General features: G+C 43.2%; 2 protein-coding genes across 4 annotated transcripts; both read right to left on the bottom strand.

Moving 5' to 3' along the window:
* Window positions 1-248: 248 nt before the first annotated feature.
* On the bottom strand, window positions 249-16,331 carry DIABLO (diablo IAP-binding mitochondrial protein). Of its 3 annotated transcripts, none has more exons than XM_082667955.1 (6): window positions 16,244-16,331; window positions 15,268-15,394; window positions 12,098-12,229; window positions 10,222-10,332; window positions 9,941-10,037; window positions 249-1,091 (listed from the first exon to the last, which is right to left on the bottom strand). In XM_082667955.1, the coding sequence occupies exons 1-6, from the start codon at window positions 16,291-16,293 to the stop codon at window positions 895-897; spliced, it is 714 nt and encodes a 237-aa protein (XP_082524081.1). In that variant the 5' UTR covers window positions 16,294-16,331; the 3' UTR covers window positions 249-894. The 3 variants fall into 3 exon arrangements, with proteins under 3 accessions (XP_082524081.1, XP_082524082.1, XP_082524083.1); XM_082667956.1 differs by having other exon boundaries at window positions 10,222-10,266; XM_082667957.1 differs by lacking the exon at window positions 249-1,091 and adding an exon at window positions 4,512-5,046.
* Window positions 16,332-16,738: 407 nt separating this feature from the next.
* Window positions 16,739-16,873, bottom strand: LOC309831197 (uncharacterized protein; the record flags this gene model as incomplete). Its single annotated transcript, XM_082668211.1, has 1 exon — window positions 16,739-16,873. The coding sequence occupies one exon, from the start codon at window positions 16,871-16,873 to the stop codon at window positions 16,739-16,741; it is 135 nt and encodes a 44-aa protein (XP_082524337.1).
* Window positions 16,874-20,583: the final 3,710 nt, after the last annotated feature.

Below are 20,583 nucleotides of genomic sequence, written 5' to 3'. Positions count from 1 at the left end.
GAAATGCTGACTTTGTTTTTGTAACCTCCTCCCAAACCTTGCTAACTCTGATTAAAACACTGAAACCTGGCTAACTTGTCCCAGTATGTGTTAAATGGGCAAATGCTGCCATCACTCCATGGGGGGACTCCTGGAGCCCCTTGGGGCTCTTCCAGTCTGGAGAGGGTGGTGAAGGAGGGAGGCTGCCTAGGGCTCCAAAAGACACACACAAACATCTTTTTTAAATGCAAAAAAAAATTATTCTCCTTTAGATACAACGAGAAACTCCAAGGAAAAAAGGAAACGAGAAGTGTGTGTTGGAATAAGTCCTGTTAAGAGCACCAGGTAAACACTCTGCTCCAGTCCCTGGGCTTTTGGCTCCTTGGCCTGAGTTGTCCTTACAGGGCGATGGGGCCAGGTCACAGAAGGCATTAGAAACACTTACCAAAAAGAAATCTTACAAACACACAGGCTCCCCTTGCCCCAAAAAACTCATCCCTATGGAGGGAGCAAATACTAAGTCATATTTGAAAATGTAGATGGGAAACTGAGATTTAACAGCTACTAGTGGACATGACAGAGAAGGCCCCTTCTCTCTGGCCAGGTTGGTGAGATGCTCTGGGTGGGAGGTAAAAAGATCGATGGGTGAGAGGGCAGCTCTGCTGAGCAGGGTGAAATGTTAAACGGGGTGCAGTGCCCTGCAGGGCTAAGAACCAGGTCCAGTAGAAGCCTGAGACTGTGGAGATAGGGGTCAGGCACTCACAGCTCACAATGACCTCTGGTCTGATGGGCCAGGGCAGGACCTGCCTGCCATGCCTCTGTGCGCAGAGAAAGCTGTGCTGACCTGGGGTTGGATGGCGTCTGCCCTTGCTTTCCCCAGGCCGAGTGGGCAGACGTGGGCAGCAGCTCAGGCCCTCAATCCTCACGCAGGTAGGCCTCCTGCTCCGGCTCAGCCCTCTCATCCCCTTCCTCCTGTGTTTTCTGTCGGAGTTCTTCTGTCTGTGCTTCTGCCAACTTGGTTTCTGCTTTCTGGGAAAGCTGGCGCACCTCCTGCACCTGCGATCTCACCAGCTGGATATGACTCCTGGCGGTTACAGAGGCCTGGTCCGCTCCTGCCAAAAGATAGGCCACTTATGCTGAGTGGACACAAGGAGAGCCTGGGGGCTCTGTGGTTGTCATCTGAGCCTTTCTTGGGGCCACTTCCCCTGCCCTCCCTGCAAAGCAGAGAACCCTCTACCCTCCACATCCAGGTCTGCATTTTACTCTTTATTGTCAAAACCCTGGCATTTTCCTCCAGCTATCAGCAGCCATCATTGTTATAATTATCAAATGCAATTCCCACAATCATCTTTATAGCTACTCAGCTCTTAGTATAGATGTTTTAAGATTTTAATTTTTTTAACTGCACAATACATTTCTTTTTGACAAATGAAGAGATCACTAATAAAATTGTCAAACATCTCTTTCCTCACCCTACCCAATCTTCAGAGATAACACCTTTTAGAAGTTTAAAGGGCACCTTCCTCATCCTTTAAAATGTTACTATAAAGTAACATTTCATCTATTTACTAGATGGGCTGCTGTCCAATTCATGAACTGTTGAATAAAGCCAATTAGATCTTTTTAAAAAAGTTCCTACATTCATATGGAATACACAGAAAAAAATCTTATGACTATAAATCTACATAATGGCACAAACAGTATTTATTGAACATATTTTGCAATTTTGTTTTTGAGCGCTATCATTTTACCTGCTGCTAGTGTATTTCATAATATAGATATCCGTATTTATTAATTCATCTACAGAACACTCAAGCAGTTCTTTTCTATGTTATTGCATTAATGAGAACCTTTAGTACAATGTAGAAAGACAGTGGAGGATAGCAGGTGTCCTTTTATTTCTGACGTTGATGGAAATGCCTCTCACATTTCACTATGAAATAGGATTATTTAACCATCATGTTTAGAACATTCTCTCTATAATTGTACTCAGATTTAAATCGGAAATGGGCACTACATTTTACTGAAGGCTTCTGGGGCATACACCGATATGATTACACAAGTGGCTTTTCTCCTATAATCTACTGTAGATAATCTCAAGTAGTGAATTAAATGTTGATAGGGTTTTTGTTTTGCTATATGTAGATTTTTTTTAAATTTTATTTTTATTGAAATGTAGTTGATATACAATGTTGTGTTAGTTACTGCTGCACAGCAAAGTGATTCAGTTACACATATATATGCATTTTTTAAAATATTCTTTTCCATTATGGTTTATCATAAGATATTGAATAGAGTTCCTTGTGCAATACAGTAGGACCTTGTTGTTTATCCATCCTATATATAAAAGCTTACATCTGCTAACCCCAGCCTCCCACTCCATCCCTCCCCTAATGCCCTCGGCAACCACCAGTCTGTTCTCTATGTCCCTGATGTTGTTTCTGTTTCATAGATAAGTTCATTTATGTCATATTTTGGATTCCACATATAAGTGGTATCATACGGTATTTGTCTTTCTCTGACTTACTTCACCTAGTATGATAATCTCTAGTCGCATCCATGTTGCTGCAAATGGCATTATTTCGTTCTTTTTTATGGCTGAGTAGTATTCCATTGTATATATGTACATCTTCTTTATCCATTCATCTGTCAATGGAGATTTAAGTTGTTTCCATGCCTTGGCTATTGTGAATAGTGCTGCTGTGAACATAGGGGTGCATGTATTTTTTTTTTTTTGCATGTATTTTTTGAATTATAGTTTTGTCCAGATACATGCCCAGGAGTGGGATTGCTGGATCATATGGTGACTCTATTTTTAGCTTTCTGAGGAACCTCCATACAGTTTTCCACAGTGGCTGCACCAACTTACGTTCCCACCAACAGTGTAGGAGAATTCCCTTTTCTCCACACCCTCCCCGGCATTTGTTATTTGTAGACTTTTTATTGATGGCCATTCTGACTGGTGTGGGGTGGTACCTCATTGTAGTTTTGATTTACATTTCTCTAATAATTAGCGATGTTGAGCATCTTTTCATGTGTCTATTGGCTGTATGTATTTCTTCTTTGGAGAAATGTCTGATTAAATGTTCTGTCCATTTTTCGATTGGGTTGTTTGCTTTTTTGTTGTTGAGTTGTAGGAGCTGTTTAGTTTACATATTTTGGAAATTAAGCCCTTGTTAGTCACGTTGTTTGCAAATATTTTCTACCACTGTGTAGGTTGTCTTTTTGTTTTGTTTATGGTTTCCTTTGCTGTACAAAAGCTTTTAAATTTGATTAAGTCCCATTTGTTTACTTTTGTTTTTATTTCCATTGCCTTGGGAGACTGACCTAAGAAAACATTGCTATGATTTATGTCAGAGAATGTTGTGTCTATGTTCTCTTGATAGGTTTTTTAATATTGAATTATCATTTTGAAGATAAATGGCTATATTTGATTTATATCTATATTCATAAGTGATACTGAACTATAGTTTTTTTGTTCTGGTGCTGGGCAAGTCCAGTTTGGGATCAGGCCTATGCTGGTTTTAGACAATTATAATAGTTGGGAGGCTTGTCATCATTTTTTGGTACACTTTCTGTAACACAGGAATTGTGTTTCTTGAAGATTTAATAAAACTCTCCCACAAAACTGCCTGGGCTTAGTGTCTACTTTGGGGGAACAGATTCTTTGTGAATACTATTTCAACTTTTGTGGGTAGTGATCTTACTTGGATTCTTTACTTCTTGGGCCAACTCAGGATTTACATAAAGATCATAATATTCTCGTATGATTAAAAAAACCCTCCATATCTATAATAGCTCCTTCTGATGTTACTTTTGCTCTCTAAAAAGTTATACTTGCCAAACCTAATTTTTTTTTTTTTCAAACCTAATTTTTAAATTCTTTTCAAGGAACCGGAGTTTGCCTTTTTGACTATTTATTTTTGGCTGCGTTGTGTCTTCGTTGCTGCACACAGGCTTTCTCTAATTGTGGCAAGCGGGGGCTGCTCTTCATTATGGTGTGTGGGCTTCTCATTGCGGTGGCTTCTCTTGTTGCGGTGCACGGGCTCTAGGCGTGCAGGCTTCAGTAGCTGTGGCACGCAGGCTCAGCAGTTGTGGCTTGCGGGCTCTAGAGCACAGGCTCAGTAGTTGTGGAGCACGGGCTTAGTTGCTCCACGGCATGTGGCATCTTCCCAGACCAGGGCTCGAACCTGTGTCCCCTGCATTGGCAGGTGGATTCTTAACCACTGCACCACCAGGGAAGTCCCTATTTCTTTTTAGTCTTCTTATACCTTTTCTTTTATTCCACATTGTCTGAATTTATTTTGCTTTCTCTAACTTACTGGGTTAAAAGTTTAATTAATTTATTTTCAGTTCTTCTTAGTACAGTGAACATTACCTGTCACTTATGGCTGCTGTTCTTTTTATTTATGACATGTGCCTTTAAATAAGGGTCAATTTCTATTTAAGAGCTACTTTGTATACAACTCTCTGGGTCTGCTACATACAAGACTTATGACAGTTCTAAATACTTTTAAATTTCCATTTTTCTTTATTGAGGTATAGTTGATTTACAATAGTATATAAGTTTTAGGTGTACAACATAGTTATTCACAATTTTTAAAGGTTCTAATCCATTTATAGTTACTATAAAATACTGGCTATGTTTTCTGTTCAGTATATCCTTGCAGCTTATTTATTTAATACATAGTAGTTTATACCTCTTCATCCTCTCCCCACTGGTAACCACTAGTTTGTTCTTTGTTCTCTGTGAGTCTGTTTTGTTATATTCACTAGTTTATTTTTTAGATTCCACATATAAGTGATATACAGTATTTGTCTTTGTGTCTGACTTATTTCACTAAGACTAAACCTTGCAAGTCCATCCATGTTGTTGCAAATGGCAAAATTTCATTCTTTTATGGCTGAGTAATATTCCACTGTATATATACACCACATCTTTATCCATTCGTCTGTTGATGGACACTTAGGTTGCTTCCAAATCTTGGCTATTGTAAATAATGCTGCTATGAACATTGGGGTGCATATTTCTTTTTGAATTCAGTTTCATTTTCTTCAGAGATATACCTAGGAGTGGAAAGGAATTGCTGGATCATATGGTGGTTCTATTTTTTTTTCCTCTTTTTTTTTTTTTTTTTTTTTGCTGTGCTGCTCAGCTTGTGGGATCTTAGTTCCCCAACCAGGGATTGAACCCGTGCCCTCGGCAATGAAAATGCAGAGTCCTAAACACTGGACCACCAGGGAATTCCCACTATTTTCTGTTTGTTTATTTTTACCGTCTTTTTAAAAAAATTTTTATTGGAGTATAATTGATTTGTTTTAGGTGTACAGTAAGGTGTATCAGTTATACATATATGTATATCCACTCTTTTTTAGATTCTTTTCCCATATAGGCCATTACAGAGTATTGAGTTCCCTGTGCTATACAGTAGGTCCTTATTAATTATCTATTTTATACATAGTAGTGTATATATGTCAATCCCAATCTCTCAATTTATCCATCCCCCCACCCTTTCCCCCCCATAACCATAAGTTTGTTTTCTACATCTGTGACTATTTCTGTTTTGTAAATAAGTTCATTTGTATCATTTTTTTTCTTTGGTTCCACAGATAAGCAATATCATATTTGTCTTTCTCCGACTTACTTCACTCAGTACGACTATCTCTAGGTCCACCCGTGTTGCTGCAAATGGCATTATTTTGTTCTTTTTTATGGCTGAGTAATATTCCATTGTATATATGTAGCACATCTTCTCTATCCACTCTTCTGTAGATGGACATTTAGGTTGCTTCCAAATCTTGGCTACTGTAAACAGTGCTGTAGTGAACACTGGGGTGCATGTATCTTTTCAAATTATGGTTTTCTTTGGATATACGCCCAGGAGCAGGATTGCTGGATCATATGGTAGTTCTATTTTCAGTTTTTTAAGGAAACTCCATACTGTTCTCCACAATGGTTGTACCAATTTACATTCCCACCCACAGTGTAGGAGGGTTCCCTTTTCTCTATACTCTTTCCAGTATTTATTGTTTGTAGATTTTTTGATGATGGCCATTCTGACCAGTGTGAGGTGACACCTCATTGCAGTTTTGATTTGCATTTCTCTAATAATTAGCGATATTGACATCTTCTAATGTGCTTCTTGGCCATCTGTATGTCTTCTTTGGCAAAATGTTTATTTAGATCTTCTGCCATATTTTGATTGGGTTGTTTTTCTGTTACTGGGCTGCATGAACTGTTTGTATATTTTGGAGATTAATCCCTTGTTGGGCACTTCGTGTTGGGCACTTTGTTTGCAAATATTTTCTCCCATTCTATAGGTTGTCTTTTTGTTTTGTTTATGGTTTCCTTTGCTGTGCAAAAGCTTTTAAGTTTAATTAGGATCTATTTGTTTATTTTTATTTTCATTACTCTAGGAGGTGGATCAAAAAAGATATTGCTGTGATTTATGTCAGTGTTCTGCCTGTTTTCCTCTAAGAGTTTTATAGTGTCTGGCCTTAAATTTAGGTCTTTAATCCATTTTGAGTTTATTTTTGTGTATGGTGTTAGAGTGTGTTCTAATTTCATTCTTTCACATGTAGCTGTCCAGTTTTCCCAGCACCACTTATTGAAAAAAGAGACTGTCTTTTCGCCATTGCATATTCTTGCCTCCTTTGTCATAGATTGGTTGACCATAGGTGTGTGGGTTTATTTTATTTTTTGAGGAAACTCCATACTGTTTATCACAGTGGCTGCACTATTTTACATTACTACTAACAGTGTACTAGGGTTCCCTTTTCTCCACATTCTCACCGACATTTGTTATTTATGATCTTTTTATGATAGCCATTCTGACAGGTGAGGTGATATATCTCATTGTGGTTTTGATTTGCATTTCTCTGATGATTAGCGATGTCAAGCATCTTTTCATGCACCCATTGGCCATCTGTACGTTGTCTTTGGAAAATGTCTATTCAGATCCTTCCATTTTTAAATCAGGGGTTTCTTTTGATATTGAGTTGTATGGGTTAAATTTCCATTTTGATTTTTGGTGAGGAAGGGGGGGTATCAGTAATTTGCTGAGTCTTTGTCACTTGGCATAAAAATCAATTTTTGTACATGTTGTATACTATTTGAATTTGAAGAGAATTTTTTTTGGGGGGGAGGACAAAATTTTGTATTCAGTATATGCATTTGGTTAAGCTTTTAAAAATCATTCTGTTCCAACACTTAATAGTTTTAATTGTTTTGGTCTTGACCTGTGAGCCTGAGATGTGTATAAAGCTCCATTTCTCCTTGTAAATCTATCAGTTTTTGCCTCATTAGACACGCACTTCATGATTGATGTCTTGATGAATTGTTCGGTCCCTTTTAATGCTTTTTGTCTTGAATCCCCCTTCTGATTCTGACATTGCTCTGCCACCTTTTTTTGGGTAGATTTCTTTTTGTTAGTAATGGTTCAGTTTATCTTAAAATTCTAAACCTTCCTATGCGTTTTTGTTTTAGATGTGCCTCTGTAAACAGTTTTAGCTAGAATTATTTTTTAATACATTCAGGAAGTATTTAATATGTAAATTTATTCTTATTGTGATTACTGATATTTGAATGTGTTCTATTTTAGTTTGCATTTTCTAATTAACAGGCTTTATTTCTTAAACCTTTCCTGCCTTAACTGAATTTTATCAACTCCCCCCCCCTTTTTTTTTGCGGTACGCAGGCCTCTCACTGTTGTGGCCTCTCCCGTTGCGGAGCACAGGCTCCAGACGCGCAGGCCCAGCAGCCACAGCGCACAGGCCCAGCTGCTCCGCAGCACGTGGGATCCTCCCGGACCGGGGCACGAACCCGTGTCCCCTGCATCCGCAGGTGGACTCTCAACCACTGCGCCACCAGTGAAGCCCCTCCCCCCCCCAATTCTTTTTGAAGTGTTTAACAATGTCTAATGTTAAGCCATTGTCTCTCTTCTCGAGCAAGAAAGCTTAGCATGCTTTCACTTCTTCCCCAAACTGATTTGATTACTTAAAAGTTTAACACTCAGGGGGCTTCCCTGGTGGCACAGTGGTTGAGAATCTGCCTGCCAATGCAGGGGACACAGTTCAGTCCCTGGCCCAAGAAGATTCCACATGCTGCAGAGCAACTAAGCCTGTGCGCCACAACTACTGAAGCCTGCATGCCTACAGCCCATGCTCCATGAGAGAAGCCACAGCAATGAGAAGCCTGTGCACTGCAACAAAGAGTAGCCCCCCGCAACCAGAGAAAGCCCGTGCACAGCAACGAAGACCCAACACAGCCAAAAATAAATAAATAAATATATTTATTTAAAAAAAAAAGAACACTCAGAGCTTTTGACAAGTTTTACTAAATTTTCTTCATTAGTTTTGTATCTCAGTTGCTTCTTTCTAAACTAATTTTTCTTTACAGAGTAGTTTTTCCAGAAAGTATAAGCAGTTGGTAAGCTGAGTCTTTATGTCTGAAAACATCTTTTATTCTCACATTTTAAAGATATCTGGATGGTTATTTTTTGTCATCTTGCATCTAGGGTTGCAGATAAGAAGATTAATGTTTGATTATACTTCCTTTGTAAGTAACTTTTTTTCTTATAGTTTTTAGGATTTTTCTTTGTATAGTTTGTTTTTTTTTTTTTTTTTACCATATGAGATATATTTATATTTTAAATTCTGTTCAGAACCTTTGTGAGCCCTTTCAATCAGTTCTGGGAAAATGTCTTTTTTCAGATAATGCTTATAATTTACTCTCCCTCTTTTCTCCTGCTAGATCTAAGCCTAGTGAGTGGTGAGGGCTGCCTGGGACTGTTCCTGCTGTAGAACCCTCAGCAAACCTCCCTGTTCACTGCACCTGGAAACCCTGCTCCCACCTTTGGTGTGCCACTACTAAAATGCTACTTTTATACTTCTCTTTCGCTGTTCATCCCAATCCTGTTTTCAGAATCTCTTATTCCCCGGGGCATTAGTTAACTAAGAATTTTTTGGTTTTACTTAAAAAATCTTTTATATCTTTAAGATTTCAGAAAACAATAGCACTTTAACAAACCAGTTTCCTAATAAGAACTTCTGTGGTGACATAGTTTGGGCCCAACCAGGTAAGATGTCAAATGAGGGGTTCCCTCAAATACATTTAATTAGAAAACCCTTCAGCTCAAGCCCACTGGATGGATAGTGATGGTTTAAAAACACCTGGTGAATGAATAACTGCATTTTCTATACTCAGGCACCAAGGCACAGAGGATGAAGCCCTGGCTACCAGGGGCAAAGGCTTTAGAATCTGACCTACTTTGCTGAATCCCAGTTTGGCTGCTTACTTACTGTGTACCACAGCACACTGGGTGAATTACTTAACCCCCTCTATCTGCCAGTTTCTTCATCTATAAAGTGGGAATGATGATAGTAACTCCTACTTTAAAGGAACTATGGGGGTTAAAGGTCTATAAAATGTTTATCACAAAGCCTGAAATATAGATACTATTCATAAATTATCCAGGTTATTAAAAAATAAATGTTCAAAACCTATTTGGAGGGCTCCCCTGGTGGTGCAGTGGTTGGGAGTCCGCCTGCCGATGCAGGGGACACGGATTTGTGCCCCGGTCTGGGAAGATCCCACATGCCGCACAGCGGCTGGGCCCGTGAGCCATGGCCGCTGAGCCTGCGCGTCCGGAGCCTGTGCTCCGCAGCGGGAGAGGCCACAACAGTGAGAGGCCTGCGTACCGCAAAAAAAAACAAACACCTATTTGGAAGCAATCAAAATTTCCAGCTGACAGTAGTTTTATCATTTCTCATTTTCTAGATATTAACTAGCTTCTATGGGTCTGGTCTACAAGGGCATTAATTTTTCCTTTGTGCAGATGAAATATTGGTTAATATATTGGAAATGGGAACATTTTCCCACAAGGTTATAGCCACAATATCCCTCACTTTTCAGCTAGATGAAAACTCAAAGAGCACCTCCATAGGAAGAAATGTAACCTACCGGTTTGGTATGCAGCTTCTGCTGCCATCTCTGAGAGACTAACTGCAGTCATCCAGGTGGTTTCCAACTTCAAGTACTCTTGCTGTTTTGAAGTCATCTATAAATTAAACAAAGCACTTCAGACAACATGACTCTGCATTACGTCATTAAGCACATTTAAATGGACTTATTCAATAGTAGACTGAGAGAACAGCTACTGGTAAAACACCTTCATTCAATCATTTGGATAACCACAATGAGGCAGGAGCACTAATACAGAAACGCCAAGTAACTTTGCTCACCTCAACTCTGGCTCCTATGATCACCTGCCACACTGCGTCTTCCTCCTGTGAATTCATTTTCCCAAGTAAACTTGTGTATTGTCGGTACAGAGAACTTAAGGTATAAACAGCCTACAAATATAGAATAAATGAGTAAAATAAGTGAGGCATATTAGGGTTAGTGAGACTTACACCTCAAGGTTAAGTCACATTGCAGCAAACTGACTCTTCAGTCCTTCTGCTTCACTGAACCTGCACTATTGTATGAAGTAGAGGCATTATCCTAGGACATCAGTATCTCCACTTGTCAACTTTAGCGGGCTTCCCTGGTGGCACAGTGGTTGAGAGTCCGCCTGCTGATGCAGGGGACGCGGGTTCGTGCCCCAGTCCAGGAATATCCCACATGCTGCAGAGCGGCCGGGTCCATGAGCCAGGGCTGCTGAGCCGGCACGTCCAGAGCCTGTGCTCCGCAACGGGAGAGGCCACAACAGTGAGAGGCCCACGTACCGCGAAAAAAAAAAACACTTTTTAGCAATTTAGACATACAAAAAGAACATAATGCAGATGGAAAACTCAGAAAACTGGGAATAAAGCTGCTGGAAAATGAAGGTAAAGAAACATATAAATGAGACTCTTAAAAATGATTCTGATTATCCATATACTCTCTATTAGATCAGTGGTTTTTAAACTGTCCTCACACAGAAGCCCCTGGTACCCCCAACTGAACCAGATCAGCATGGTCCCCCTGTCTTATATACTGGGCTACTATATTTAAGATTTTTCTTTTAAAAAGGGTTCCTGGACAGTGAGGCCAACCACAGCCCCTTCCCAGAGGGTGAGTGTCCCACCTGCAGGGGCCCTACATTAAATGAGGATGAAGCAAAACTCTAGTTCAAAAAGATACACGCACCCCTATGTTCATAGCAGCACTATTTACAGTAGCCAAGATATGGAAGCAACCTAAATGTCCACTGACAGATGAATGGGTAAAGAAGATGTGGTACATATATACAGTGGAATATTACTCAGCCATAAAAAAGAATGGAACAGGTGCTTCCCTGGTGGCACAGTGGCTTCCCTGGTGGCACAAGAATCTGCCTGCCAACACAGGGGACACAGGTTCAAGCCCTGGTCTGGGAAGATCCCACATGCTGCGGAGCAACTAAGCCCGTGCGCCACAACTACTGAGTCTGCCCTAGAGCCTGCGAGCCGCAACTACTGAAGCTTGCACGCTTAGAGCCCGTGCTCTGCAACAAGAGAAGTCACCACAAGGAGGAGCCCACACACCGCAATGAAGAGTAGCCCCCGCTTGCCACAACTAGAGAAAGCCCACGCGCAGCAACAAAGACGCAACTCAGCCAAAAATAAATAAATAAATAAGGAGGTGAGGGAAAGATGGATTGGGAGTTTGGGATTAGCAGATGCAAACTATTATACAGAGAATGGATAAACAACAAGGTCCTACTGTATAGCACAGGGAAGTATATTCAATATCCTGTGATCATAATGGAAAAGAATATGAAGAAGAATATATGTGTAACTGAATCACTTTGCTGTACAGTAGAAATTAACACAACATTGTAAATCAACTATACTTCAGTAAAAAAAAAATTTTTTTAATAAAATAATAAAAAGGGTTCATGGAGAAAGTCTAAAAACCAGTAATTTAGGTCAGGACTCAACCAACTTTTTTTTGTAAAGGGCCAGAGAGTGGCCCTACAGTCTCTGTTTGCAACTATTCAACTCACAAAAGCAGTCATAGAGAATACACAAAAAAACGAGCCTGACCGTGTACCAATCAAACTACAAACGCAGGCATCAGACCCGATTTGATCTGTGAGCCATAGTTTGCTAACCACTGACTTAGATGACCAAGACTTAACAAGAGGACACTTACCTTAGTATATTCAGTGATTGCTTCAATCAATGCATATGTGGTCTGAGAGAGAAAGGTAGAGGTGCTATCTGTTACCAAAGACACAGCCCTCCTCGTTAATGCATCATTACTAAGAGAATGAGGCTCCGGTTTCTGAAACACACAAACATTTTTAGTCAATTTCGAACCTAAAGCTCCAGCTGAGATCATATACAGCCAAGTGAAAAATGTAATTCTCACACTGCAACTGCACTATGATGCTTCTGTTAACTTTTTCTTTTTAAGCTTTATTTTCGCTATTTAAGACAACATATGAAAATAATTCTAGAATATGCTTTCTACCTACTTTTGTTGCTTATTCTCTGCTCCAAAAAGCAAAGTATTTCTTTTTATCAAATAAAAGGCTAGTATTTATAATCAACAAATTTCATGAAGTTATGATTCATTCATTACCACAGTGCTAGATGCTTGGGATATAAAGATAAACTAGAAAATTAATGCAATCAAGTACCATGGGAGCTGTGGAAGAAGTCTGGAGGGGCACACGTAAGACAGCAATCACTTCTACATCGAATGAGAATAACTTAGAAAAGGCTTCAGAGAGGTAATAAGGATTAAGCTGAGTCTAAGAAAGTAAATGGTGGAGAGGGCAAATCTGCAGAATGAGCTGTACAGTCTTGATGCAGGGCAGAGGAGACGCCTCCCTCTGACCTCAGCTGTTATGTTTAAAAAAAAAAAAAAGGGCAGTATAACTATCTCACGAGTTAAGGGAATGTGGTGGCCACCCTGATTAAATATTGGCAACTATGATGACAAGTCATCCCTAACTCTCCCTTTTTCTCCCATAGCAGAGGATTTATTGTATCATAACTAACAAACCAATCCCTCTATCATCTGTTGTCTTTTTGCTATTTAAAGTATAAGCACCCTGAATCACTGCCTGTTGAAAGTAGCAATCAAGAAATATCTCTGATACACGAACAAATCATGAATTTTATCATATTTATATTTCATTCAATCAACTAAGTAAGTATTCATTATGTACCTCACACTGAGGGGCTAGAAAGGAAAGAATATCATCTCTGCTCATGAGAAGCTAATTTTGACCTATTCTGATAGTTTGTGTCTTCATAATGCTCTCCATTTTACAATGCACGTTTACTTGTTCCTCACAACAGTCTAGGTATTAGCACTTCTCTTTTAATGAGGAAACGGAAGCTCAGAATAGTTATGTAACTCTCCTCAAAAGTACGCATGTAGACCTCAAACCAAATCTTCTCACTCCAAAGTTTCCATTATGCTCTGCTGACTCGGGAGTCAAACAGATTATCATCAAATATCAAAATAGACAATATAAGTGGTCAGAGAGGGAAATCATTGTTGGCCAGGAACTAGGAAAGGCTTTAAAAAGAGGTGGGATTTGGGTCTCAAGACAACTAGGATTAGAATGGACATGCGTCCTGGGTTAGAAGAAACAATGAGGAAAAGAATACATATGATGTATGCAGGGGCTGTCGGGAATCTAGCCCGGTTGGAGTGGATGGCACAAGGGAGATGAGACTGGCTAGGGCACTGGAGTGCGGGGAGAGTTCGCTGGATTTTAGTTCTGTAACACATTCAGAGCCACTGCAGGCTCTGAAGAACGGAAGTGGCATTGCTGTTCCTGCAGGAGAATGACTAGAGGCTCCTGTCAACCAGAGGCTCCTGTCAACCAGAGGCTCCTGGCATGTGGCCTAGAACTGAGGTAACTAGGGCTTAAGAACAGTATACGAACTAGAAAGGACAAACACAGGGGACTTCGCTGGTGGCACAGTGGTTAAGACTCTGCGCTCCCAATGCAGTGGGCCCGGGTTCTGTCTCTGGTCAGGGAACTAGATCCCACATGCGTGCCGCAACTAAGGAGCCGGGGAGCCACAACTAAGACCCAGCGCAACCAAACAAATAAATAAAATAGGTAAACATTAAAAAATATATAAAGGACAAACACACAAAAAATCTTTTGGAGGAAGAAAGAAAAGGCTGTCCTAACAATGACTGAAAATGGCTTGGTGTTCAAGTAAGGATTTTAGGGTTAAAGGGTCATTAGTACACAGAGATGAGGGCTGAAGTGAGGCACAAAAAGGGAAAGGCTCATGAGTGAGCCTCAGAAGATGCTGAAAATACTTGTGATAGATGGAATTAATCTTGTTGCTGTGATAAACACACATTTAAGTATCAGGAACGTTTTGCCAAAATGGGGTTTGCCGATTTCTTATTTAGCTCTTCCTGATAAAGCATATAACCAACCGTTTTTTAATAAGGTACCACTTTCATATCACTGTCTACTTGACAACTCCACCTAGATGTCATTTCCAAAACTGAACTCTTGGTTTCTTCCTCCCAAAACCCATTCCCCTCCATCCCAGTATACAGCAACACCATTCTCTCCGTTGCTTAGGCCTTTTTAAAGCACTGGAAGCGAAGTTATATACTTCACACCTAACCCATCGGCAACTCCTGCTGATGGCATTCAGCCCGCTCCCCCACCCGAGCCAAGCCCGTGATCATCTCATGCCTGGACCCCTGCTGGTCTTTTTAGTTCCACACAGCAACCTTTAAAAACTTATGTCAGATCATAATAATCTTATGTTAAAATCCTCTGTGGCTTCTTTTCCATAATAAAATCCAAAGCTCTACAATGGCCCACAAAGTACAGAAGTCGAAGCACATTCTGGTCCTGAGCTAACTCTGTGAGCTGAGTTCATCTATTTCTCTCTCTCTCTCCCCCTCTCATTCCACTTTCTCCTCTTCCGTATCTCCAGAATGTAAGCTTTATGAAAGCAGAAACTTCGTTTGATTTGCTCATACGGTCTCAGTGTGTATGGCACATAAAAGTTGCCCAATAAATTTTTATTGAATGAAAGACTATTGTGTTGATACTGTAGTATGTTTTCTTTCGTCCCTCTTTATACAATCTGACCTACCTGACATAGTGTTCCTACCAAATAATACTATTAAAATGGAAACATTACTATATTTGCTCAGCTCTGAAAAGATGCCGATACACTAGAAAGTATACCATCACATGCGGGTGAGGAGGGGCGCGGGGTAAAACCATGAGAGCTTGTCAGATGCTTCACTGCCCACCTGGGACTTCAAGAGGACACAGTACACAAAGACAAACAACACGGAGTGACAGGACAGTACTTCACCTGGGCAATAGGAACTGCACACAGGGTTACCCCAAATCCGGCAGCCACAGTTTTGTGCCATGGTCTTATCAATTCCGAGAAACGGCGCTTCTCACAGTTAGCCGCGACTGGCACGCACCGTTTGTACCTAGAAACAGAAGTCAAATTTAGTAAGGCACAACCACCAACCTGTAAAAGCCTCTTCAATTTACTGATATTTGCAGGGGCTGGAGACTCAAACTCGGGCCACGCTGGAACCCAAATGACGACGTAGGGTGGCCTTGCACACGACAGGGCTCTGTGGGGAGCTGCGTGGACTGGAAAGGCCCGGGCTCGAAGAAACCGCTACTTGGCTCCCCGCGCGGGAATGCGGGCCGATGGTGCCGCAGTTTAAGAGTTACCAGGTGTGGACGTTTAAGAGGTGGTCTCAAAGCTTTTTAAAAACTCAGGCCAAAATAAAACGCTTCTGCAGGCAGGATTTAGCGCTGGCCCTCTGGCCTAGGCTGCAAGGGCTCTGATGGTCCCCTGGAGCCCGCAGGCGTCAAGAGGCCGAGGGAGCAGGGCCCGCGGGGAGACAGGCAAGTTCCTGGGGCTCCTCCGCCCTCACGGAAAACCTCCTCCGGGAACCCGCCGCCTGCCCGGGCCTCTTCCCCTACTCTCCCCAGTGACTTCAATGGGCCAACGAGAGTCACTTCGCGGGCAGGCCGAGCACCCTTCAAAAGACAGCCCGACGGTGAGGGAACGCGCTTTCGGTAGGTGGGAAAACGGAAAAGCCGTCAGTGAGACACGAAGCCCGGGCTTGGCCGAGGAGGCGGGAGGCCTCTGGCCAGAGGCAGAGGCGGGACGTCCTCAGACCTCCGAGAGGGGCGGGACGCCGTGACCCTCTCGGCCGAGAAGGGAAGCGCGCGCCCGCAAGGCCGGGGCTGCGGCCCGAGTGCAGCGCTCTCAGCGTCCCCTCCTTCTGTCCGACCCTGACCTACACGACCTGAAGCCCTACCTGAAGAAGAAGGCTACGCTCCGCGACAGCCAACTCCGTAGAGCCGCCATTCCGCGTCTGACGGCCCCCACACGCAAACGCCGGAAGTGACGCCACTTCGTGAGCGGGGGCGGGGCACGGCCCCCACATGAGAGGGCCTCTTCGCATGACCACGCCCCCCGCCCGAGAGCGCAGCCGGGATTGGACAGACGGGGAGAGAGGGGGCGGGGCTGAAGGTAACGGCTATAACAGCCTGGCCGGACACACAACTGCCGGAGCTTCCGCGTGGGGCGGGGCGGGCCGTGTGAGGGCGCGGAGCGGGCGGAGCCAAGTCGGCTGTCGTGGAGGGTGGTTGGACTGGGGCCCTTCACCTCGGGAGAGTTCTCTCGTTAGCTGGCAGTGCGGGTCCGTCAGGACAGAAGTCGGAGGCGGAGTAGCGATCTGCTGGGCAGGCTGCTGCTGGGGCGGGGGTCGGGGCGGGAGGCGGGAGGGGCGGGAGCCGGGCCAGGGGCGCTGTCACTTCAGCACCAGGAAATAGGTGGTCCAGCCGGCCAGCAGCAGCGCCCCGATGAGCACCGTGTAGCTGAGGAGCACGAAGGCCAGCAGCTCCCGCAGCAGCTGCAGCACGTGGATAGTGGTCGAGGCCGGCATCGCCCTGCGCGGGAGGCCCGAGGACCTGCGGGGCAGGGCACCCGGGAGACCCTGAGCACGCAAAGAGGACGGTTCTCCCCCCTTGACCAACCTCCGCTGGACCCTAAGCAAGCGCTGCTGAGCCAGGCACTGTTATAGGCAGCGTGGACACAGGGGTCTAGACTAGGTCCCGGCCCTCTACAGAGTGAACATACTTTCCTAAGGCTAAGGAAGCCCAAAGTGCTGATTTTCTCCATTAACAACCACCTGGACACTCTGCACTGACACTACAGAATTCTTTTAAACCGAAAGTTCCCCTCATTCTTAGGCTCCCGATCTGGATCTGGGCTCAGAGAAGAGAGAAGCCTGCGGTTCCCAGACCCCGCTGCTGCACTGGTCTTCACCCCCAGCCCTCTCCTCCCATCCACCTCATTCATTTTTAATGTTGTGAGTGCTGCTAATGGGCTGGTGAAGTAAAGCTTTCTTTTGCCATCATTCAAGCTGCAGCCCTGGCTGTCAGCGCTACTTGGGAGGGGAAGAGAAGAAAGCCTTCTGAGTAGGGGGAAAGCAGCAGACCCTCACTGCAGCCCCTCTGCAATTCCTCTGGCCCCAAGGCTTATTAGTACACAAGAGTTTGAGGATCCCTGCTTTGTGACCAGGCATGCTTGCCCTTCTGGCCAGCCAGGATAGCAGGAGTGCCAAGAGGTGGGTATGAATTTGATTCTGGACTAATCTCCTTCCCCATCGTGCTCTTGGCATCTGCTCCAGCACTCTACCTTCCACCACAGATGGAATCATATGGTAACAATCACAAACCAGTTCTTTACCTCCACTGCTGCCCTGCCCAGCAACGCCCCTCAGTGCCAACCACCAGCTTCCCTTTCTCCCCATTTCACTCACTCAGGAAAGTTTCCACGACTCGTCCACCGCAGCAGCTCCACGGTCCCTCTCTGGTCTGGTGTCCAAAGGTAGGCTTGCGTGCACTCCAGCGATGTCAGCAGAGCTGAGGGATTTTCAGGCAGCAGCTGCACTCACCAACTAGGTGTGGTCTAGAGACCAATCACAATCTTCACGTGGTCCCTGAGCTCTCACGGAGCTGCGCACAGGCGATCCCAGACCAGGCGGGGCGCTGGCAACTCTGCCCATCCTCTGCCTATGTCACCACCACGGCCCACAGAGCTCTGAACTTGCCTGCAAAGCTCCTGACTTAGATGGGCTGGGCAAGTGGTACACTAGGGGGGATTTCATGGCCCTCTTGTCTGGCTTTTCTAAACACTGCAGGTGGGATACAGTCCAAATCCTAACAAACTCCCATCGAGAGCAGTCCCATCCTACTCTTGAGTCTCAGACAAGAAGAACCACTGTACATACAACACTCATGACTGCCCAACTAAAGCAAAAGCTGTTGTCTTAAAACATATGCAAGTTTGAGCATTTGCGTGTGTGTGTGTGTGTGTGAGAACCAGCTCAGAGAATCAAGAGCTCCCAAGTGCTTGATTCTAATTCACAGAGTTTAGCAGGTTAGAGACTCTTTATACAGTCACCTTCCCAATGTGCCCACTTCCAATTTCAACTCCTCCAAATGTAAGGCAAAAAGAACCAGTCAGGATTTCAGCCAATAAAGAATAGACCCTTTCCCAGATGTAACAATGAAGGGAAAAGAAAGCACAAACTTTATGCTGCTTCTGATTCTGCTTTTTGTAGTAGTTTGTAGTAAGAATATGTTTTGACCTTTAAAAAAAAGCAGGCAGTGTGGACATCAACCCTTTTATTAACATCCTCGTCCAGAAGCAAATGGCTCTCTAATTTGATCAGGATCTCTTATTATCAAATCATTGCCCCGCCGCAGCCAGGCTGAAACAGGAGCAGAACATTATCAAGCTGCGCAGGAAGCCAGTGCGTAGTAATTGCAACCCCAGAGAGCTGGTCATCTGGAGGGCTCTGTGTCCTGCCGAGTCACAGGAAAGAAAGTACAGCTGAGATTTATACCCTCATCCCACACCAAAGTAACATGAAAAAGGCTAGTAAAATAGGCCTGATTCTGTTCCCCTTTAACTCTCACAACCTTCAAATGGATATCTCAAGTCAGTTATGTGTTCCAGCCTTTGCAGACTCTAGTCACCACCCAGTTTGGGGGTATTTTACAGCAACAGAGTAACTGGAGCTGAGAAACATCATGTAGCTTGAAGTTCATATGCATTCATTTCGAAGAGAATCTGAGAAATTTTACATTACTGCCTTTGACTGTTGGATGACAAAACGGCATCCTCTATTTTCTACAGTATGTCATCGTTAAACCATATGATTGAATATAATACACCAGGCTCTAGAGTATAATTCACAGTCTGTTCATAATTCATAGTCTATGCGATGTCAGTATTTCTCTGCCTTGCCATCTTGATTACAGCCCCTCTTCCTGGCTGCTTTAGATACTCTGTTTGTTCTGGTGTTGTTTTTCTTAAAGAAGTATTTCTTCTTGAGTTCAGCTCTGCTGAATACAAACACTGCCTCCTGGTGACAGGCCAGTCTTTAACATACAACTGAGAACAAGAGACAGACTCCATGCCGGATTAATCATAATCCTTGCCGTGAGGGCAGAGCTGCAGTGGCCTATCGCATGGAGATCCCCCCTTCCCAGTTCTCTTCAAGAATTAAATGTGCTGTTTTTAATCCTCCTTCTTTTAACCATTAGTCTCTTGCTCCACCGTTAAGCTACAGTTCAAATACTTATTTCTCTGTTGGCTAAAATTCAAAAGTGTACAGTATGACACAAAATAGTGTCTATGTAGACTTCTTTGTCTACGTAGACTTCTTTTTGGTGGGACTGCTGGTGTAGAACCGTCTACCCAACTAGACAAAAGTCCAGACATGATGTGAACAATCCACCCTCTCCAAGAATAAACGTACCATTCACATACCCTTTTTCTCAGTAAGGGCACACTCCTTGGAGACAAAGACTGCTTCAAGTATTAAATGAACTTACACAAAGGCGTATAATATATAATTATCCACCACTTTCTATTTGCATACAAATGAAGCAATTGATGTTTTGAAGTCTTCTGCTGAATGCATTTTTAGGAGCTGACCTAACTATGCTCGGAGCAAGCAAGTATAGAGTCACCAGTGAATGCAGACACACGAGACACAACTGAGTACCTGTTCACAGGACAAAGCCCCAGCCAAGGAAACTTGACTGGACTTAAATTGAATCCCATGAGCCGAAAACACTTACAGACAAGGTGGATTTCATTCTCTAAAGCAGCTGAGACTCACAACCGCTGGGGCTGGAAGGTATAAACTAATCTCCCTGGGATAACAAGTAGCTGAAAAAGGATTCCTAAAACAGGAATCATTTTAAGACCTTTCCAAATACTGAATGTCAAAGCCAAGTTAAATCCTCGAGTAGCTAATCTTTTAAATATTCCTTCTTCTACCCCTCATTCTTACATTAAGGAGATTTTTTAAAAGTACAGAATTTCTCCTTCACTCATAACATGCAGTGTGCTAAGAGACGTCCACTAGCGAAAGAAAGTGAGGAAAACATGTACGGGTACTAATTAACAGTAGAAATGACAGCTGGGGAAGGACACTGACTTTGGCCCCCAGCAAAGACGGGGATCAGCTAATTTGGCTGGAGACTCAGGCAAGGCTGTGAAACCGTCAATTTGGTCCCCTTCTTGGCCTTAACTCCTCCAGACGCTGGGATAGAGCAGGAGGAAGATTTCCAACTT

The sequence above is a fragment of the Grampus griseus genome (assembly GCF_964374135.1).
Source record: "Grampus griseus genome assembly, chromosome: 12".
Lineage (NCBI taxonomy): Eukaryota > Metazoa > Chordata > Mammalia > Artiodactyla > Delphinidae > Grampus > Grampus griseus.
This window is presented reverse-complemented; position numbering and strand designations above follow the sequence as displayed.